Source organism: Ramularia collo-cygni (genome assembly GCF_900074925.1).
Source record: "Ramularia collo-cygni strain URUG2 genome assembly, contig: RCC_scaffold11, whole genome shotgun sequence".
NCBI lineage: Eukaryota > Fungi > Ascomycota > Dothideomycetes > Mycosphaerellales > Mycosphaerellaceae > Ramularia > Ramularia collo-cygni.
The window spans coordinates 1-22,121 of NW_019716265.1; the positions used below are offsets into that span (position 1 = coordinate 1).

A 22,121-nucleotide genomic window follows, 5' to 3' on the forward strand; every position below is an offset into this window, starting at 1 on the left:
CCCTAACCCTAACCCTAACCCTAACCCTAACCCTAACCCTAACCCTAACCCTAACCCTAACCCTAACCCTAACCCTAACCCACTTGCTGCACCCTCGACTGAACGTAACCAACGCTGTCGTTATAAGGCGCAAGGTCCTCCTCCTCCACCTCCTCTGACGCGGGAGTCTCTTCCTCCCCTCTAGTAGGGACATTAGCATCCATACCCTCACCTTCTGTCTCCACCGTGAAGACGGGGCGGTTGTTGGTGTGCTCGTGACGCGACGAGCTCTCGCGCGATGCTCCACGCCTACGAGTTCCATCGCCACCACCATTTCCACCACGCCCGCGGTCTGCTCCACCCCCTGTATACCCTGTAGAACGGCTTCTACAGCCGCTACCACGGTCTGCTCGACCGCGCTCGAGACCTCGCGATCTCTCCGCACCATGCCCTCGTGTCGCATTCTGCGGCACGGCAAGTCGTTGCATCTGCGGCGGGTAGTTCACGCTATCCATGTCAGCAAACATGCCCGGAGCATAACCGCCTTCTTGCTGGCCCAAGGTCATCTGCTGCTGTTGTGGCCTATTTTGGCCTGTGTGCACCGCGCAGAGTCTATCGTCATCCGCCTGGCCAAGGTCGTTGCTGCAGCCCGCAAATATGCAGGAACCGTATTCCACCATCTTGAGGCAGTGTCGTAATGTAAATCGGTTGAAAAGCGGGTTGTGATGGATAATTGATGATTGATGAACGATGATCATTGTAAACTTCATCTCTTGAGTGGCGAATGGCCCATGAAAGCTTGGCGCGAAATGTTTGATCCACTTCACTAGCGTGTTGAAAGTGATGTGCGATGATACAAACTTCACGRGGATTCTTTTCACTCGACATCTCACACCCAAGCAACAACTCCTTCTCCATAACCACAATCATGCGACAATGTCAAGAGCAAGGCTGCCGCAACCAGCTCGGCCGCGCCGAAGTTAATTACTGCAGGCGCTGCACAAGGAATCGGATCGCGTCCCAGAACATGCAGCAGCAGCAGTCTCAATTTCAGCAGCAACAGCCTCAGCCTCAGCAGCAGCATCACTTCCAGCAGCAACAGCATCACTTTCAGCAGCTGCTGCCTCAATTTCAGCAGCAACAAGGTGGATATGGCGGGATGGGCGGAATGATGGGTGGAATGGGATTTACGTCGGCGATGGCGGCGGCGCCAATGGCAAATGCCTCGAGGCCAGCGCCGATCACGACTACTGATGCGGTGACGATTGCGGCTCTGACCTTCAATCAGCAAAAGTTCGAGCACGATGAGGCTCGCGCGGCACGCGTGCACCGCGAAGAGCTGGAGAAAGCGAAGATCAAGGTACCCGCGCACGCGCCCGCGCCCGCGCCCACCCGCGCTTCCCAGCGCCCAGCAAAGAAGCAGAAATCGGAGAGGCCGCCAGCCGGTTACCAGTGCAATCACTGTCTGGAACTTGGGAAGACTGTGTACCAAGCCGGTACTCACTTCTTCGACGACTGCAGTTTCTTGACGAAGAGGCAGAAGGAGGGTGTGTGGAAGAAAAAGAAGCGTGAGGTCCGGGCGGCTGCGCAGGAGGTTGCGGCTACGTCTGCATCTGCAGCAGCGCCTGGACTTGCAGCGTCTCCAGCAGTTTCAGCACCGCCAGCAATCCCCGCCTTCAAGCAGGCGCCAGCTTCACCTGTGCCAGAGAGCACCACTTCAGCAGATTCGCCTGCCTTCGCCAAGGCAAAAACTTTCTTCAAGGGCGCGCTGAAGCGCATGATGGACGAGCAGCCCGAGAAGTCTGCCCTGGAATGCGGCAAGGAGCTCCGCGACAACTTCAAGGAGCGCTTGACCAATGCCACTATCTTTGGCGGTGACCAGGGCTGCTTGGAGCACCTTGAGGACRGCAAAGTTTTGATATTGGCAGACGATTTCATTAAGTATGCCGAGATCAACGAGGAGTAGAGGCTGGTCATTACCGCATGTCGAAGAGGAGAAATCCCGAAACAAGTCGGACAAAGGACACTCCTAAACATCCAACCGCACAAAGGATAATTCTACTAGCGAGCAAAATCTGACAAGGCTCATGGCGACAGTAGCACTCACATAGCAACTCAAAACTGTCTTGCGCTTACATTCCCGCCCCGTTCATCGCTCGTAAATCTTGTCGCGTCAGTCGTGTCTCGTGAATAGTGATCTCGTCAATTTTGTACATGTGATGTTCTCACAGTGACCAGCGTAAGTTTGCCGTCGTGTAGAGCTGTCGATGCAACAAAATTCCCAACAAAGTAGCGCCCTAGACTCTCCTCTCGATTAATTAACCGGCCGCTCTGCTAGTAGCAATAGTTCTAGAAGGCCAAGAATGATCGACTCTACAGCGAGCAATGGCGTTGAGACACCATGGGCATGGTTAAGTATGTCGTATCCCGAGGAATCATCCTCATCGACAGCTCTGCAGAGCCGCCGATATAAGAGAATTGTTGACAAAAGCGCGTCCTAGACTGCCCTCTCGGTCGAATGAAAGGCCGCTCTGCTGGTGGTAGAGGTTCTAGTAGGTCTATGTTGGTCGGTTCTACAGAGAGGGTACAAAACGTTTATCGACGGCTTTGACTTTGCGCTTAATCGAACTTACGATTTCCTCTTTTCTTATCTCTTCTTGAACACTCCCGCTACACTTGACCATACGAATTTTTTCAACTTCCGTTTTAACAAATACCGAAAATGTCTCGATCAGCCTACTTTTATTGCCACGCAAGATCCGCGAGGTCATCTACAAGCTGGCCGTCAATTTACCTTCTAGCATACCTCTCAAAGCAATCAAATTCGAGCCGCCTGGGCTCGAACATTTACGTCCTGGCGAACTATCGCTTCTTCCCCTCAAAATATCAGCCTGGTCACAACAACACGCCGCTTCTAAGCCAGAAGGTGAATGGTCGGCGACTACGACGTTGGAGCGATTGTGTGGTGTAAGTAGCCTGATTCGCACGCAGGCTACGGCATGCCTCTTCTCTGCAAACAAGTTTACTATTAGGACCCTGGAGTTACACTTTCCTTGCTATCATTTAAAGAGACGAGTCCTCCCGTCTCGAAGAATATGCTTAATGCGCGATGTCCACACCATTTTCGTACCCATGCGGCGCTTGCAATTTAGTCGCATCGACCTAGCCAAGCTCTACAAGAATTACCTTATCTCCTACTCAGATCCTTKAACGCGCTAGTCAAGGGGTTCCTTGGCTTGTCCACACGCAGTCTACTGAAAAAGAAACCCCTCGCGGTCTGGTAGTTCGATGCTTTGATCAAGCAAATCGTCTAATCTGAGCGACGATCACATCAAAGTAGTGGCAAATGTAGTGGACGAGACAACGAACAGAAAGCAGTGTGAATAAGGGAAATCTTGTGGAGATCAGTGTGAATGGAAAAGTCAACTGAGCTCGTCAAACACCGCGCCTCGCTTCTTACACGTTCGTCGTTTTCCCTGAAATACTCCTAGGAGCTCCATAACAGAATGACTTGAGATGTCGAGCTCGCCGACCAATGATAATCTCATCAAAGAGATGAGGCGTGTTGCGTAAAATAGCTGGGCCATGACGACAAAGCCCGCGGCCAGCGATGATATTCCAATTGAAGCCGACAATGCTGACGAGTGTGGTAGAGTGGGCATTGTAGGAGCAGGCAGAGATGAAGCTGATGTGGCTATGCAGGATAGTCCTCCTATCTAGCGAAAGAAAGCACAGGCAACGGGTAGCTCGACCTGCGAACAGCCCTTACGGTCACCGGRGAAGCAAGAGTCTTCGGGGGAGAAGCGGACATCGGGACAATTTTATGATGTATTGACCACTCCTGGAACGACCTCACGGACGCCGGTCAACGCTTTTCCTTCAAGGCCGATTAGACCGGCTCTATCACCGCGCGCAGATTTCCCTATCTCGAATACGCATGCAGCGTCAATACCAACGGTGGTTGAGCTCAAGAAAGCAGGGAGAGCCTCGCGGTGGAAGACGAGAACATCGAGCGCTAGCAGCAAAGCCTCGCAAAGATTCAGGACGAGGTGCTTCGCGAGAGGCTGGAAGGTTGCAGGGCGGAGTTGGAAGTTCAAATCGCGCTTCTGAAAATCGAGAACGACTTTTCTACAGTGCACACGGTGTATGGTACAGATTTGTCCTTCCACACAGACCCAGCGTGATACAGGGGTCGTGTGGAACCAAGATTCTGACAATATCGATCTATGAGATCCTTAACATGGCAAAAAAAGGACGTTCCTGACGCCGGATGCAATGACATTCCTAACGCATAGAACGCACACAAACGAAATTTCCTGACTTGCAAAGACACAATGCCGATCATCATAGACAGAGCAATGCAGAAGCTTGATTCAAAACTGTCAAGTTCATCGTCATTGTYGATTCTACGTCTTTCCTGTCAAGGCAGGTACATTTTTACCACGACTTCTCGTCGCTTGTGAGCGGGTGTGTTTGCGGCTCGGAGCAATCATCGACAGAGCAGCGCCGCGGGATACTCTCTGCATCGAGTGAGGAAGCATTATGCTGGTAGCAAGGGTTTCAGTAGCTCCAAAGTCGTCTTTCCTCAAGAGATCAAACCTTGAGCCGGCATTTCGATGMCGACGACATCTTATCGTGGTGAACTCTCTTTCCCCAGAATATGAAGATGCAAGAATCCAGAGATTCCGATATGGTTTCAACACGGATATAGCGATGCTACCAGCACTCACTGTTCCAGGATGCTGCCCAAGCCTTCAAGGATGAAGTGAATAGCTGTCGCCAAAACTCCAAAGACTCGTCAACGGTAAAGTCCCCAAAATTGAAGCCGTTTRTCACTCAGAAGGGTCTTCCATTCTCGTAGCAGGATGAGCTGTCATCAAGTCGGCATTCTGATTTGCAATCCCAGATCGCTGWTTTGATAATTCTCAACTTTTCTGTCCTCAGCAAGATGATTCCTCATCTGTAAAACGATCCGGACTCTATGTCTATGACTTGGACACTCCTTGAAACATGAATGGGAAGAGCTCAAGTAATGCGACGATCCAGCAGAGCTAGTGCCCGGAAGACATGTGAGTCTCTCCTCCTATCTCCAAGATTCCACCCCGTAGACTCTTCGTAGTAGAGGACGTTGACAGCGGTAATGAAAGAGACAAGAGAGAAATAGAAGAATGACATGTCAAGATAAACGGTCCTCAATCGTAGCTCGAAGTATTGTGACAGTTCCTCATTTGGCGTAAGGTAGTCTCGTCGACTGGGTGTATGTGCCTCCAGGTAATCGCATTAGATTGCGACGACCATCGCCGTCCAGTCGTCACGTAGATTGTCGCGACGTCATTTTCCCGCCACCAACTGCCTCTTCCGCTGCAGCCGCAATGACGGCCGTTCTCATGCGGGCAGCAACCCAGCTCGACGTGTTCTCCGGTGGGTCTTCCGGTCCTAGGCGGTCAAATCTTGCTTGAAGTCTATCTATGATCCAGGAGAGTCTTCAGAAGAATGAGATGGRATCAAAGTGAAGAATGTCGTGAAAAGAGATGCGGTTGAATAGGGGCCGGCCAAAGTAGACGAAACGAAGAGAGGCAGAAGCGATGGCTAGACGGAGATCTGGTAACACAACGAGTGTATCAGGGACGGTCACGAACGCTAGGTAGTTCATGACTGGCGGCTAAGGATTGAAGATTTTCGAAAAAAAACCCTTCCTCCCATCCCCTTTTCTCCTTACTTTGGAAATTCCGTTTCTGCTCCTCCAAGCACATGGAAACGCCACGGCCTTGGAATGTACCATAAATACGCTCCAAAATTTGGATGAAGTGCCAAGCATCGTCTTCTAGATAGCAAACTGGAAGCTTTCGGAACGATCCATAAGATGCTTCATATCGTAAGAAAAAGGAGACGTATGTCAATCATGAAGAAATTTCTTCAGACCCGGTAGCTACAGCGCTCACCTTCACCTTCTAGTCACAACGCTAGAAGCACATCGTTCGTACGCTTCTTCCCGGGAAGTTACGGGAATCGACAAGACAGATGATCACCGGTAGAAGGAGGTCATCCTCTCCTTTTCCGTAACTCGGCCCGACGCGTTCACAGCTAGCAAACTACAACCACCAAATATTTCAACACTTCAACCAGCGTCAGTTCCCATCTCCTCTTCGTATCCGCCGCCTTTCAAACATGGAACAGCTTTCAGGATCCCAAAATGAAAGCAGTTCTGCTGGCTCTCACAACAACCCATCTTCCCTCAACCCAACAATCCCGCACTGCCTTTACCTCCAGCAAGGTATGGGAGGGATCTATACCTTCCCGACAGACTTTCTCGACCCGCAGAGCACCAATCTACTTCACGCGACTGCCATCGGTACCACGGGCTGCATGTCGTGTGTCGGTGTATACATTCCGATCGATGACAACCGCTGTTTTGCTGCTCACATAGATGCTTCGATATACAAGCCTTATGAAAGAAACATGAGTGTCTGGCAGATTCCCGACAATCTTGGTCCATCTCTCAGGAACGTCGTCCGGGGTATGCTGGAGAGTACATTCAAAGGTAAGGAGCACGAAGTCAAGTCCATTCAGCAAAGGCAAGATTTGAAAGACAGAGCCATCATTGTCTGCTTCTGGCCAACAGTCGGTCAGCAATCGGGACCAGGTCCACACGTCATCGACACCCTCTGCGAGTACTTCCACCTAGACCAGAAGAAGTTGATAGGAGCAAACGCAGTTCATCATGGTTTCATCGTCGACCACTTTGATAAGCTATCTCAAAGAACTCGCTTACTAGGATGGACGCGGCCTGGACCAAGTCCCCAAGTCCTTGATGAAATAGCCAAGCTTGCTGACAATTGTACAACGCGGCCATGGGGTGACAACTTTCGTTCAATCTTTCAAACGACATACGAGTATGTAATGCCATCGACGCTAGGATGCCAACGTATCGGCAAAGAGCAGGAGGCCAGACCATGGGTATTTGGGTATGATTACAGCCAAGGTGCTTGGGGTGTTAGAGAGTAGTAGGGTGAACATGAGTGCAAGATTGTGCAGCAGAATATTGACAAATACATATTCATTGCTGTCAGGCTTATCCCTGGACATTTTGAGAGTGCCTCCATGTCGTTTCACAACTTACTTCGAGCCGCTACGGATCGTGGTTGTCTCAATCTACGGACTTATGTGCCAGATGGCGATTCTGAGTCTTCTCTTTTTCACGCCATGAGAATGATAACGAGTTTCAACGTAGCGATGCTTCATTGATAGCATGTATTACTGCAACCATCCAGACTGTGAAGACAACGCGACCACAGCCTATATCTTGGAAGTTGTATCCTGCTTTCCTTTTTAATGCTCTCCGCGTACCCTCCAAGTACAAATAACGACTCAAGACCAGTCCACATAGTAGCTTCTGCTTGCTTCATCGCATGTTTTCTATACTGCATCGACTTAACCATGCAGAATTTCGAAGCAGCATAGCCCGAGAAAAAGGACAGAACCCAGACGGCAGCAGATGCGCCACACTCATTCAGAAGTTCGACATTTGTACGCCGCTAGTACGATCAATTTAACATGGCCAGCAATGGCGAGACCAAGATCAATCGCAAAGTCGGTAGAGGTCGTCACTAGGAAGCCTCCGCTTTGCAAACAATTCGCCACCCGTGAGAAGCCTCTGTCGAACCTGTGCCGCATGGGTCACTGTTGAATGTCAGCGAAGATCCTTAAGCATTGGCTTTCATGCAAGGTCGATGTCTTGTAGGTCACGAAAATCACCATCAATGAAGAGTGATTCTTTGAAGCATGAAGAACCCCGACTAGGGGGAATCTCCTTACTATGGAGAGCCTGTATCTCGTCATTAAATTTACTCGCCTCTCCTCATGCACCAACACTTGCAACTACACGATTGAGCTAATCGTCCATCAAAGCCCGAGCCCACGTTTCCCATGCACGGCGGCTTTGAGCACAGGTTAGTATATATGTACCTGCACAGACAGAAACGGCACCCACTACGAGTAGGAGCGTGGCGAAAATAATGCAGTTCAATCTTGTCGATGAGAAAGCCGAAGAAGAGCATACTAAATATATCGCCTAAAGTGGGAGTAAGACATTTCTGTGCTGACGGTGCTCGACATTTCCCCTGGATACAGTTCCTTGGACAATGGTTTTATATAGCCGATACTTTGAGCATTGATTCCATCGTCAAACAGGGCTGGTTCTGCAACGACAACGTGATATGATCTCCCAGCGCTTTGGACAGAATCTTGTGACTTGGAACATGGGCTGGACGGCACTCTATGGATTGATTTATGTGGAGTGGTGTTACCTACTTATCTGTAAAATGTATGGTGAGCTACTCAAGTAAAATACCACATACTCTCTAGTGAGCAGCTGAGCTATGCGGGAGGACTTTCATGGTCTTGGAAAATCAAGGCGACATCGAGAGAACGCCCTTCTGTAAACATGTAGTTCATGACAGCTCTGACATGGCAAACTTTGCTTCTCTTCACAGCCAAGCACCCGCTGGCTTGAGCGCAAAGTATGTAGGTACCTTGAGAAAGTCACCTTTCGCATTGACCCTACGACTACCCACATCGATGCATTCCTCATCCCGTTAACACCGCCATTCGATGCTACCCACATTCATATCCCCGGCATTCTCAAGTCTGTGACAGATCTTACAGCGTTCGGTTTTGTTACAGGAGATGATAACGCAAAGCCAACGGATCGCTTTTGGGTTGCCAGCTTCGATCACTGTGACGATCGCTCTCCTTCCCGCTTTCGCTGCATCCTCACGGTATGCAGACAGCGAATGACAATCACACGACCCATTACAATCAAACAGGCTGCTAAGACTGCATCTTAACTCGCAACCCCTGTGATGACACCATGAATGTCGCTGCTTAATCGACAAATCAGAATGATAGCAGACGAATAAGACTGGATTCATACGCAGCTGCGGGCTTGACTTGCAAACCCACAACTTTTGCAGCGTCGTCCCATTTTCGAAGCCTTGATCGGTTAGCATCAAGCCTTGTATATCACAAAACGATTGGAAGACGTACTGGCACATCTCCTCACACCACGGACTCGTCGCCCATTCTGCCAGCTCATCATCCTTCATCGGGCCGCCCTGGAAGATCAAGGATTTCTTACTTGCTTCAGAAAGGGTGTCGTAATAGGCAGCATCAGTGGCGCAGAGATATCTTTTTGCCGCCACGTGCGACCCTACTAGAGATCCTACTTTTTTCGAAAAGCCCAGGCGTAGGAGATATTCTTCACCGATACGCTCATGTCCCACTCGGCCAACATCTCCACCAGAGAAATCACTCATTTTCCGCACCGTGCGAGCGATTGTCTGGACTTCACTTGCTGGCAAGAAATGACCAATGTCATGCAGTAATGCAGCGATCACTGTTTCATCGTCGGCGTTGTTGGCTCCAGCTTGGTGTGCAGCCTGTAAGGAATGTTCCAACTGTGAGATCGATTCTCCGATGTAGTCTTCTTGTCCTTTGGTGTTGAGAAGGTTGATGAGGTAGGCAGCCTTCTCGGTTGGTGAATCCATGGTGACCTGATTAAAAGGAGAAGATGTGCGAGAATTCCAAGTGCGGATGCCTTTTCGTTCTTGTCTGTATTTTTGCGTGCGTCGGGGTCAAGATGTGTTTTATCAAAAGACGTGCCACCGTCCCTCACGTGCTTTGCAGTAGCTATTTTTACGGAGAGAAGACCGATCGTCACCTTTCGGTGAAGTCGGCATTTCCTTCTGAGAAGTCAGTCTAGGATTGGCATCCGATTGGCACTGGACAGCGCCTACGAGTGTATTTCGTACGAGTCTCCCATTGTACCTGTGGTCTGAAAAGGCACTTTGACGATGGCCACGATTGTCACACCACTAGCGTCTCTTTGATGGAAGACGCATTCTGTGACCACCTTGCTTGGGATACAATCTACTCCAGGAAAAACGTGGGTGTCTTCACAATTCTGAGCGTGGAACGCAACGGGTCCTCAATTGGTTGGGTTTGTTACGATCTCGCTAAGAAGGACGAGGGTAAAATGGAGACTCCGCAGAAAGGGAAATTACTTCGTCAGAGATTTGACTCGCCCGACTTTGGATGGACTGTCAAGCTTCGCAAGCATTTTGCGACTTTTCCCGCCATGTGTTTCAACTCCCGATGTGGTAACTCTACAGGCGTAGATCCCACCGGCGTTCTCGCCGAGACGCTTGAGCAGGGTTTACGGCTTTTTGGCAAGGGTCTGACTACGTACCCTGGTTCCTTGGCAGACACGTGAATGCCGGCGAAGTATCCGGTATAGCGTGCTGTAAGTCGAGCTGATACAAGTAGAATGTGACATAAACCACGGTGGGTGGATGAGGCGAAGTTACTACTAAGGGAGCTTTTGGYAGAACCTTCACAAATTTTTTGCAGACATGATCTTGAATTCAGTTACCGAGTTACTGTTTGCACAAGTCCACGAGCATTCCCAGAGCCAATACTACGAGGAGGACAATCATTGTAGAAGATAAGCAACGCTTCGACCGAGACAGCCTCGTGATTCTAATAAATCTCGTCATCGCTGAAGAAACCACGAATCTACAATATCAGGCTCAGAAAGCAGACGATCAGCCAAACGACGCCACTTCATTGTGGATGGTCGGCTAATGTAGGAATCAACCCCGATTGCAAGCAACTGCTTTCCACGAAGAACTCCCTGGCGAGGAAATGGTACTTTCCACAGAAAACATCAACAACAAGCCGGCCGGCTCTGGAGACCAAACTCCACATCTTGACTGTACTGCATACCTGCATGTCAAGAGGATTGAGCACATGAGTGCGTTGCGTTTGATCCTTCACATCWCAAAGATTACGGGCTTGGAGTTGTTCGTGGCAGCCACAAGATAGACCTTCCACTTGACGACGATAAGCAACTTTAGCCACGTGGGTAAAAGAGCGACGAACAATGTATGTCTGTTGAGCTAGAAGCAGGTGAGGTCTTGATCCTTGAGCGCCATGTCGCACATCGTAGCAGGTCAAATACGAATCGGATCGCAAGGCACTCCACGTTACATATAGCCAAGCCAGCGAGCGCGAGCTTCATGTCGCTTATCACGTGCGAAGAAGATTTGAGTATCCGCCGATTCATCTTTGACGGGCGAGCCAAAAGTTTGATGTTGGGTCGCTCCGACATGGCTTTGAAAGTCCCATGATGCGCGTCGATGCTAGTCACTAGCTTAAGCTCCAATGCCGTGATCAACCTCCGACTCGAGGAAAGTGTGTCACGGGGCAGAGCGCGGAAGCAGTTCGACAAAAAGCTTGCATTAGTTTTATAGTGGAGAAGAGTCAGACAGATTCACAGGATTCTGATATGCCTCTCACCCTTTTGCCCGAGAACACTCGACTGAGAGCTCCTACGTAGCAGCTGATCTCTGTCTGTTCATTGTATCAATCTAGTTTATTGAGCTAGCTTAAGCTGGGCACATCTATGGTCGACTTGAAGTACACATAACGGAAGCCAGGGGACATGCGTATTTCAGCGAGGGGACATGTGTATCTTGCAGGAGTCTGTCAATCGACATTATCGGTCTTGTGCATCCTTAATGTAGCGTTCGAGCTCTCGGCATTGTTGTGTTTCTTCATGATCCTATTATTAGACAGAGTGAGGAGCGTCCGGAGAAACTCTTTTCCGACCGCGCATTAGTTCTACCTTTTAAACGCTCGACTACTACAACTCCGATTGAACATCTCAACACCTCGACCTTTAACATCAACACCAACGAGAACAACTTCCCGCGCTCCTCGCATCACATCACAATCCAAGTCTACTCGTGAGAACATCATATCTACCTGCCCACAAGCCACCGCGCTAACCTCATTCGCTGTAGAAAACGCGCGACCTCACCCGCCGTAGGAAACGCGCGACCTCACCCGCCGCAGAGAACGCGTGACCTCATCCGCCGAGTCTCATACAATGAGGATGATGACTCCAAACGATACCGACTCGATGCCCGCGCGCGGAGCCACCACATCAGAAACTGGTGCCATGCCGATGTCGGTCCTCTGGAGAACACTGTCAACCGAGCTTGTTGATGGAATTCTCGAGCAGGCTGTTCCTCGAGACCTTGATTTGATACTCTCTGAGATCTATGGTGCTCCGGTATTCGAGCCGCGGTTTGGTCACTACGTGCGAGAGTTGGGGTTTGCGACTCAATCGCCTGCTGAGTGGAATGTCCTGTTTACCCTTTTGCGCATCTCCAAGAAGTCTCACACCCGCACTGCGAATTCGATCGGAGCCCATACTTGCGTCTATATCGACAACCCCCACCACGTCGAAAATCCTGTCTCCGTCTTCAAGAGTCTGAACACTCTCGGAAAGTTTGGCAGACTGCAAGTGGACAGAGTGGCTTCCGAATACCACTCACCCGCAGATACAGATTGGTCGGAGCGCGGTTGTACCACATTACGCGCCATGGTATCTGCCACAGTACCAGGATGCGGCGATATAACCACCCCGCTGGATGTCGCGTGGCAGATGAGGTCGCAACCCGGCTCCCTCAAAGAGGCTTCAGCTCTTCGCGAACTCATGGAACTCACGGAGGAGAATATCAAGAGCTACGAGGATGATGAATGGGACGGTCATAATGGGTCAACCATACCACCTGGCATCAAGGATGCTAGGCTTATTTGCATGGTGTGGAATATGACGCGTCAGTACATTGGAGGTGGCTACGCTTGGCCATACTCGGATCCCAAAAGCGATTCGGTCGACATCTGGGTGGAGACGAACTGTGCATTGATGAAGGAGTTGGAGCGAGGTTTCGAAGAGATTGAGGATTCGGAATGAGTCGCTGGTACGGGATCCTACCCGGATCATTTTGAGATTGAATGATCGGGTTCGGGGGCGTACCCAGCTATCACAAGGCCGAGAATGTTACCAAGACGCTCGAAACTTTACGGCACATCATCTCTTGTCTGGGCATGAGCACTGCTAAGATGGAGCGAGGTTCCTGTCTGGAAACCACTGATCGGGTTCATGATCTCACAAGGAGAGCTACAACACAACGACTCCTAGAAAGTCGTTGGCGGATATGCGATATCATACTCGACCACTGTGTTAAGGATGGAGTGCCGAGGCAGGAATGTACATGGCAGCACCACTCTGTAACATAGATGGTCATGATTAAAAGCGATGATTTTTCTGGCATGTTCAATTTTGTGCACATTCCTCGACTGGTAGCTCAAGTTTGGAAGGCTGTCAGGTGGGAGTGGAATTGTGAGCTTTCCTCGCATTCATGGCCCTCCTGCGAAGCGCCCGAGCATCTTGGCGGAAATATCCACCATTCCGAGCATTCAACTGTCCACCATGTTGAGGATTCCTATCTACCCTTTCGAGGAGTCCTATCCACCGTGTCGAGGATTCCAATATCCACCGTGTCTACGATTCTTCTGGTACAATACGCTCGCTCTGTAGAGAGTTTGAWCGTGAATCGCTGGGGATAAAAGGCTTCCCGTCGATGGAGATGGAAGTCGAGCTTGAGCTTGAGTCGGCATCAACCTGATTTCCGCTGTAGTGGAGAAACACTCAACGATAGACCAGAATTTCTCCTTGTTGAGCTTTCCCCCATTACATGCGATGCCATTAAGAACGAGCTGTAGTTTACAGCCTCTTGTCCTACTAGATTGATCCAGCACGTGGTAGCGCCTGGCATCATCATGACCACCACTACTCCGCGATACGATGGTCTTCATAGTGCCCTCTTTAATATCCACGATCCAGCCAGGCTCATCCTTGTATCCAGATTTAYTAGAAAGCTCTCCTTCATGCCATGTCCCCATCGCCGGAATGATTTGAAGGCGTCGAATTTGTGACATCTCGTAGTCTGATGCTGCATGAAAGAAGCATGTAGCGGCTGGGGATAGCCTGGCTATTCCGGACTTGTAGGAGCCAATCCGGAGTGGCAGGATGTATCTCTTGTATGTCTCGCCGAGCAATTCGTTCCGTATTAAGCTGGACACTCGAGCTAGTGGAAGTCGATGAGGTAGCTCAGATAGACACCTGTCATATGGGAGAAGGWAATCGGAGAGTATGCGGTCGTATATTGCCAAACGCAGCTCGGTCGGCAAGGCCGTGAAGCCAAAGAAGGTCCGGTTCGCGTGCCAGTCTGCAATGTTGTTTTCCAGTTCCACCACTTGTCGCCGCATGGTATTCAGAAGCTTGATCCGGGCTTCTATGCCCATGTCCTCCATATTGGCAAGCGGTACTGTCGTCTTCGGGATGATATGATCAGCAGGCCGCTCCTCGAGGCACTTCTCGTCGTGCGGCAGCCGCTGTGACTCCAAACTCGGTGAAATTGTCGAGAGAAAGACTTTGAGTTAATTTTAGGCCAGAGCGCATCATTCAATCGCCTCGCATCGATGAAATGGTAGCCGGCAACTATGTCAGTAGCGCAGTATGTTAGCATTCCTTTCAAGATCTGCATTCCTCACATGAAACGTAATGTCCAATACWCCGGGAGATGAGACCTTTCATGTTAAAGACCACCCCACAACAATTTAGCTGTGACCATGAACATAACACTCTGTGGGAATTGCATAAAAGTCACTTCTGCGTGGTGGTGTGGAAAAAGGCGTCCTTGTTAGTTGCACCTGCCAGCAGCCTCGCGCCTTCAACACAGCCTTCGGTTCCCATATTTTCTCAAGCCACGCCGTAGTCACCTCGCAATGAAAGCTTCTCACATTCACATGGTGATGTTGCCGTAATAAGATATGGAGAGGTCCACGCTCTCGGCCGATATCGCAATCCTGATATCCGCCGAACCGGCCTTGGGGCTGTCTTCAGCCCCTTGGCCTTCTTCATCCCCTGATCGATCATGCACTGGAGGTTCGAAGCGGACTTGATCTGAAGTGCCGTGAGAGCAGAACGCCATGTTACTTTGGCAGCCATACGTTATCGACAGTAATCGATGGCTTCATCTCTCATCCCTATCCTCCGTCACCTACATTGCGTTTTTTTTTTTTTTTTGTGGGGAGCATGGAGCAATCACAAGGTTCACCAAAAAAGACGTACCTCACCTCCTGCCCTGTCCCTCCAATTCTCTCGTTCACCATTTCCCTTGAAGCACGAACATACCATCTCAAAGCACACAACGCTAGCAAAAGTATCTCTCAAATACACCCGCCCAATCAGCGACTTCATCTGTTGAGATCAAAACATCAAACTTGGACAAACTCGCCAAAAGAAGCCTCCGCTTCACAGACTTCCACTCAGCAGCAGCATATTTCCCTTCCCGAGTCATGACAAGAACAGAGCATCAAGATCGCCGGTCTAGGAGACTTGATCGAATGGCCGAATGTGCAGACACATATCAAGATCAAGCCAAGCACTAGTCTCCAGATCCCTGACGTGGAATGCCCGTATAAGAAGGATACCTCGATGAGCGAGTCGCCACCTCGCTGGAACTTCTTCATGCTGCAGGACATATCACTCTCATTGCTGGGGAAAGGTATCGAGGTCCATCTCCGCAGCGTTTCCCTCATGCTAGAGGGTTCGAGAATTTGATGCGCCCATTTGCCGGCTTGTTCGAACAATTACGCGTATGAGCCGCAGCTGGGAGGTAAGAATGGGATGTCAAATTTCATCACGTTTCGTTTACTACGCGACATCCTGAGGATGCGGAAGTTTGTCAAGAAGCTGCCAGGGGGCTGATATAGTAGTGATGGGTTTGTAGGCAAGATGATTTGCCCGTTGGAAAGAGAAAAGGAGATGAAAGATGAAGTTCGTGATATGAGAGGCTGTTCTATGAGTAYATTTCCTTCACGGCTTCACATTGGCTGCTGCAGGCTCCAGATGAGAAACGGGCGTCTGTCCGAAAGGTGTTGTGCCGCATCCTCTTGTTGCTGACGCGTTCAGGTCTTGGAATGAGATGATTGCTAACGAGCAGGCAAAGTCGTGGAAAGCAATGGATGCTTTTGCAGCCATGGTTGAGCCCATCCATACAAACGTCGGGAAAGGTCCATCGATACAAACGTGGAAAGCAGTGGATTACCTCGAGGAGACTGGAGAGCTGAGCGACAGTTTTGTGTGCTTCACGTCTGACGTTGGCGCGGAAGTGGTTGCCTAGGTCCTAAGGCATATCCAGTGGTGCAAGGAAGCATGACACCACGTCTGCAGAGAATCAGGGGCATGGAAAGAGTAAGCAAACCGATGTGGTCTCGAAACTCCCCTGACCCCCGCTGTTCAATCTCCAAGATACAGGCTGACTTCCATAGGTAGCTACCGCTCTCAGTAGACTGTACCAAGCCTTCGCGACTGCAAACAGTATCCGTGTTCCCTTTCTGACCCAGTTTCCGAAAGGAATGGGAATCAAGTGCGGCAGCGAGCCTGTATCCAGCAAGCATCACCAGCACTTCCAGCACCGGCATGGATCTTGCATCGAATGTCCTCGAGATGGCCAGTGTCCAGCATCCTGTACCGACCTTCCGAGGGCGAGGAGTTTCTACGCGTGCTGAAAGAGTACGATCCCTTTCTTCGAGTGTAGGAGTCCCTCCATTCATCCAGCCCTAGATTCCATCAACGGCTGAAACCGCTACTATCGCGCCGCTCTGCTTTGTGGCGACTGGAAGATTGTCTCCATTCCCAACTCCAAGAGACAGGAGATGTGGCAAATGTACATTCTGGAGAAAGACCCCGATGAGATGGAAGACCTGGCCGACCAAGATGCAGAGCAGCTCAGAAAATGATTCAGGGCAGGGACCAATGCGTGCTCGAGATGGGCGTAGTTTCGCTGTCGCCGCTGGAATAGTGGATGGCGGCCGTGGAGGAGCAGACGCCAGAAGAAGCGTGGCTTTCAAGAGGAGGGACGCGCGATGATGGGAGATTCCTTGATTCGAGGGGGTACGATCTAAAAGGAGGAGGATGTCAGTCTGCTGCGGGTCAAGATTGGGAGGAGTCCTGCTGGTATCTTCATACCTGCCCTGCCCTGTGCATACTCTCCGAGCTCAAGACTGTGCTCGAACATGCTACGGGAGATGAAGATACAAGATGGCCTGGCGTACGCGGCAGCCAGGCCGCGTACTTCGGCGTCGACCAGACACGTTCAGGCCTCGCGTCGTTGCAGAAGCTCGACATGTCTCACCGTGGAGTGAAAGATGCCTCTCTCACCCTATCCCGTGGTGCTGTTGACATGGTCATCGTCGAGCATCTCTCCTTTTCATCTACACAAATCACACCCCCTATCAAGTACCGCCGCCGTCAAGAAGTTCTGTTCGAGCCTCATGTCCGCCCTGCTTCGTCGTCGTTGGCAACGTCACCCCACTGCCGCCGTCTCCCGCCCCGCTCCCGCGCATCAACGAAATTAGAGGGTCAATGCTCAGTATGACTGTTGTTTGCTTGATCTGCACTCTTGGCAAGTCACTATAAAAGCCCACCGTCCCCTCCCTGTTTTTCATCCCTACTTCTTCTTCGACTTTGTCCTCTTCGTTTTCCTCCACCTCCACCACCACCTCGCCGCATACTTTCCACCACCACACCACCCGACCCACGATCCACACCATCACGACCCGCACCACCCGACCCACGCCATCACGACCACGACCACCACCACCCAGACCCTCCACACCTGGGCTGGAGCGAGGATACATTGCATGCGTCGCATAGGTTGACGCGTTGCTTGACATCCGCCCATCTACCTCCGGGTACGATCGGGAAGGGTCACTCAGCAGCGTAGACCCTACTGTCGAAATGGGCGTCTTACACATGGGGTCCAAACCCGTTCGGAGGGGGCGACTTGCGATTTAGACGTGGGAATTGAGCGCCGGTGACGATGATGGGGATGCTTGACCCGGACGGTGTTCGCGCCTATGGGGAGTCCGTCTACTCTAAAAACAGGTTGCACCGTGGCCAAGCGGCGCTTCCGAGGGGCTCTGCTGGCTAGGGATGTTGTGGAGGTGACGCGACGTGTTGTGCTTGTCCGGACGTTCTGAATGGACTTGTTCACCTCACCGACCTCCCTTTGCAACTACCTGGGTAACGGCAGTCTCGGCCAGTTCCAGCTCTTCTTCCTACCCTCCAGAGGTTGAAGAGGCCCAATTGCCTTGATCAGGGAAAATTATTTGTTGTTGATGCCGGCTCAGTTGGCCCTGAGTGCCCCGCAGGAAGGGTATTGTTGGTGGTGAAACTGGCAGGGTGCCTCTAACCGTGATTTAGGTCATCTCTTYGCCAGCTTGTCTGGTGGTGGGAAGACTTTGTAATCTTGTCGTGTTGTTGTGTTGGAGTGTTGTCGTCGTGTCGTCTTGTCATGTAATCCTGTCTCTTCTGTCTTGTCTTGTCTACCTGTCGTAAGTGCCGCTGCCACCATCTGTTCGCTCTCCTCTGTTGGGTGCGGCCACGTCTCTACATCCCCGTCGCTCCACCGCTACCCTCCACCGTCCACTCGCTTCGGTCCATGCTTGACACTCGACCTCCACCGCTCCACTGCCACCGCCTTACTTGAAACTGCCTTCACTCTCACCTGTGGATCTTCACCTGTCCACTCACACTTGCTTGTTCAGATGGCATACTGCTCGCTGTGTCGGACGAAACTCACAGCATCTGTCCCGCGTTCATCGCCGAACACAGCAAACAACAAGACCTCAACCACTTTCCATGAACTTCTTACTCCAGCAGTACAGTACGTTCATGGTAGAGCATCATCAGACACCATGGCAAATAGATCTGCTTCCATTCAACTTCCTCTCCCTCTACATCTCCATCATCGCAGTACCCTGAATATCCAGCACACTCTTCCCAACCACCATTTCAAAGCTTCCCCGCGGCAGGACCCAATGCTGACGCTCCACATCCCAAGAGCTCAAGTCCCTCCTCCGCAGATCAAACGTATACTCCGCACTCTCGCCCGGCTGCAACAATTTCTTCTCGAACCCTCTCAATACCCTCTCAACTCCACTACCCGGGATGTTGACGTAGAACTGTGCTACCTCTGCCGCAGCAACACTCCCAGTATTCGTCACTTGTACACGTGCTCGAGCTAGAACATCATACAGAGAAGCCAGACCACCGGGAGGAGTAGGCGTAGCCAGATTAGCATCCGGAGGAAGRGAATCACAGTTTGCATCCGCAATCTTCTCCACCTCAAATCCAGAGTACCCAAAGTCCGAATACGTCAAGCCATAACCAAACGCAAATCTCGGGGTGATGTTCTCCTTGATGAAGCGCTTGTAATCGATAAAGACACCCTCGTCAAAGTCCGACTGGGCGTACTGTGGATCTTCATCACTTGGAAGGGTGGGATTGAGGAGATCCCCATAATCTTCCTCCCTGTGCGCCACAGTATACGGCAGTCTTCCCGAAGGAGATTGAATTCCGTAGAGCACCTCAACCAGAGCATMTCCACTGGCTTGTCCCGGAGTGTGTGCAAACATCATTGCAGTGACATTCTCATGATCAATGAAGCGATCCACCAACCGAGTGCCGGCGTTGTGGATGACGACGATCGTGTTGGAGCACTGGTCCGCAATCGCATTGATATACGCATCCGAGTACTCATCAGCCAGCGTGGCACGATCTGCTCCTTCCGCGGAAAAGGCATTGAGCAGTACCAAACAAGCATCACTATCGTACCCCACAACAGGACTCATTGTGGCAGTAAAGTCGGCATGCAGCTCAGTCCCATCAGCGTTCGCTTGTCGGGAGATGGAAGTGAAAGGATCGGCAATATGGGCGGGCAGAGTTGCTCCACTACCTCCTCCAGAAAGCATGGTCCCGTTGAAAGCCACCTCGGGGAATGAGGTACCTGCAGGGTTGATCGAGCCGATAAGTTGAAGGTAATCGACGGCGGTGAAGTTCACCCCGTTTGTATAAGTCAAAGCAACCTGGCCCCCTCCAGCGTACGTCTGGCCATTGGTGTCGTTGGACATTCCCATCGGTGCATTCCATCCGAAGACTGACAGAACCTTGGGCTTATCCAAAGGCAGGGCATGCTTCGTGTTCTTCACAAGCACGTGTCCTTCGACGGCACTTTGAAAGGCGATTGCTGCCGAGCCGGGAGAGATTCCATCCACGTCGAGATGATTATCAACACCAGGACTTTCCACTGTAGAGTACCTGTACCAGGCAGCAAGGATTCTCGTCGCCATGTCATCCAGTCTGGAGGATTCCATCGAACCGTTTTGAACGGCCATTGCAAGAGTTCCATTTCCCCAGTAAATATCAAGAGGCATGGCCACATCAAGACCGGCGTTGGCGGAGGCGATTCCCGTGTGTTGAGCAAACCAATCGCTAACAACGAATCCGGGAAATCCCAACTCAGTCTTGAGCAAGCCATTGATCGTGGCGCTGTTTTGACAACCATAGCTGTTATTCACCCGGTTGTACTGGAGAACATTCACATTGTCAGCTTCCCTCAAACCACACACTGCAAAACAACTCACACTGCACATGACACTTCCAACACCGGCGTAGACGGCATCATAGAATGGCCAGAGGTATAACTCGTGCATGGTCTTATCGTCAATGTTTGCCGAGACGGATCCATTGAGTGTGAAGCTGTCGTTACTACTGATGAAGTTTTGAGCAAAGGGTTGACGTTGGGTGTCCTGCGAGGTTGTTATTACCAACGACATACTATTGCGATAGACTCGACTCACCTGCTCGTTACCAATAAAATGCTTCGCACAAGCCACAACGGACTCTTGGATTCCTTGAATCGCAGGACCAACCAAGGCACCGGCAAGATAAGGATCGCTACCGAATCCTTCCTAACAATTCAAGAAATCATCATCAGCGAGTGACATCTTGGAAGAAAAGTGCAAGACTTACCCAGTTCCTTCCACCTTTTGTAACACGTCCAATGGGCCCAATAACAGGAGTCAAAGCAACATCCACGCCCTTGGCTTTGAATTCCTTGCCCATCTCTACAGATCTGGCATAAGAGATCCCGCGATTCCAGCTCGCTCCAACGCTGAGTTGAGCAGGAAATCCAGAAGAAAGAGTGTTGTTATCCGTAACGCCAATTCGGACGCCTGCGGGGCCATCATTCAGACCTGTCTTGAATCAGTTCAGTATATTGAAGAATGGATTCACACACTGACAGATTCCAGGAAATCCCAATCTTTCCACCGTCCCAGTGAATCCACCACAACCTCTTGGAGAAGGGCCTGGAATTGTGATCTAGACATAATCAGCAAGATGAAGCAAGCATTCGTTGAGTATAACCAGCCGCACATTATTCTTCTCCTCATCCGTCATCTGCATGACCATCGCTCTCGCTTTATTGTAAGCATCCTCCCATTCTCCCACTCCCGCATTCACAGCTACACCACGCCACATCCGTCAGCATTCTCTCCATCCAAGACCTCCAAATAACATACGAGAAGGATAAACAGCCGGCGATCGTCCCGAATAGTACGCTTCGGGATTCGTCCTCTTCAATTCTTCAATCCCATCCTGTGCCAAAGCCTCTCGGATTCCCAGAGAAGTGGTATTCGCAGCCSCATAGATGGCCTGAGCGACGGCATCCTCCAATCCAGCAGGAACAATTCTCGTATCGATCAGAATATCCGTCAGATTTTCCGACTGCGCGGAAGTTGTCGAGGATAGAATGCATGTGGAAGCGATCAAAAGGACTGAAGAGTGCCAAAAAGGCATTCCTCGTGACGGCATCATGACTCTTGGTTTGGTGGTGAAGCAAGATCGCTCAGTAAAAGTCGGTGCGTCTACTCAGCCATATATATACAGATATACATGGGAAGAAAGACAAGTCGACGCTATAAAAGAAGAGGCGCAGACCAGGGATCATCACACCCAATATACGAACAACATCATCGTACAGTACGACTCCCGGATGAATGATGACAAGGCGGAGGTGTTCCTCCCGAGGCGTTACCATTAGAACTCTCTTTTAATTGGGTAGATCTACCCCGGGATGTTACATACGAGCCGCGTACGGCGCGTTTTTAAGAACAACTCTATAACAATCCTTTTAGGCGATAGTGCGACGCTAGCATTATAGGGTATTAGAACCTCGGTAATTAAAGGTATATTCCGTATAATAAGTAACAAGTAGCGTAATTTAATATGCGCGTATAATATCCTCGCTTTCCTTCTTTAAAGTAATTTTATTTAAGTCTACGATACCTAAGTAATAATAGTAAGGATAAAGTAAAGGTAT

At 50.6% G+C, this 22,121-nt stretch overlaps 7 protein-coding genes; 3 read left to right on the top strand and 4 right to left on the bottom strand.

The window, feature by feature from the left end:
• Positions 1-74: 74 nt before the first annotated feature.
• RCC_07072 (uncharacterized protein) lies at positions 75-659 on the bottom strand (the record flags this gene model as incomplete). Its single annotated transcript, XM_023772331.1, has 1 exon — positions 75-659. The coding sequence occupies one exon, from the start codon at positions 657-659 to the stop codon at positions 75-77; it is 585 nt and encodes a 194-aa protein (XP_023628099.1).
• A 248-nt stretch (positions 660-907) lies between these two features.
• On the top strand, positions 908-1,945 carry RCC_07073 (uncharacterized protein; the record flags this gene model as incomplete). Its single annotated transcript, XM_023772332.1, has 1 exon — positions 908-1,945. The coding sequence occupies one exon, from the start codon at positions 908-910 to the stop codon at positions 1,943-1,945; it is 1,038 nt and encodes a 345-aa protein (XP_023628100.1).
• A 4,202-nt stretch (positions 1,946-6,147) lies between these two features.
• RCC_07074 (uncharacterized protein) lies at positions 6,148-6,984 on the top strand (the record flags this gene model as incomplete). The annotated part of the gene is made up of 1 exon (XM_023772333.1): positions 6,148-6,984. The coding sequence occupies one exon, from the start codon at positions 6,148-6,150 to the stop codon at positions 6,982-6,984; it is 837 nt and encodes a 278-aa protein (XP_023628101.1).
• A 1,890-nt stretch (positions 6,985-8,874) lies between these two features.
• RCC_07075 (uncharacterized protein) lies at positions 8,875-9,524 on the bottom strand (the record flags this gene model as incomplete). XM_023772334.1 has 2 exons in its annotated part: positions 8,875-8,971; positions 9,025-9,524. 2 exons carry the CDS (start codon positions 9,522-9,524, stop codon positions 8,875-8,877), a joined length of 597 nt encoding a protein of 198 aa, XP_023628102.1.
• Positions 9,525-11,926: 2,402 nt separating this feature from the next.
• On the top strand, positions 11,927-12,799 carry RCC_07076 (uncharacterized protein; the record flags this gene model as incomplete). Its single annotated transcript, XM_023772335.1, has 1 exon — positions 11,927-12,799. One exon carries the CDS (start codon positions 11,927-11,929, stop codon positions 12,797-12,799), a length of 873 nt encoding a protein of 290 aa, XP_023628103.1.
• A 3,897-nt stretch (positions 12,800-16,696) lies between these two features.
• Positions 16,697-17,083, bottom strand: RCC_07077 (uncharacterized protein; the record flags this gene model as incomplete). XM_023772336.1 has 3 exons in its annotated part: positions 16,697-16,856; positions 16,925-16,934; positions 17,011-17,083. 3 exons carry the CDS (start codon positions 17,081-17,083, stop codon positions 16,697-16,699), a joined length of 243 nt encoding a protein of 80 aa, XP_023628104.1.
• Positions 17,084-18,693: 1,610 nt separating this feature from the next.
• On the bottom strand, positions 18,694-21,613 carry RCC_07078 (related to beta-glucosidase; the record flags this gene model as incomplete). XM_023772337.1 has 7 exons in its annotated part: positions 18,694-20,325; positions 20,383-20,547; positions 20,599-20,709; positions 20,771-20,994; positions 21,043-21,121; positions 21,176-21,264; positions 21,322-21,613. The coding sequence occupies 7 exons, from the start codon at positions 21,611-21,613 to the stop codon at positions 18,694-18,696; spliced, it is 2,592 nt and encodes an 863-aa protein (XP_023628105.1).
• Between the last annotated feature and the right edge of the window lie 508 nt (positions 21,614-22,121).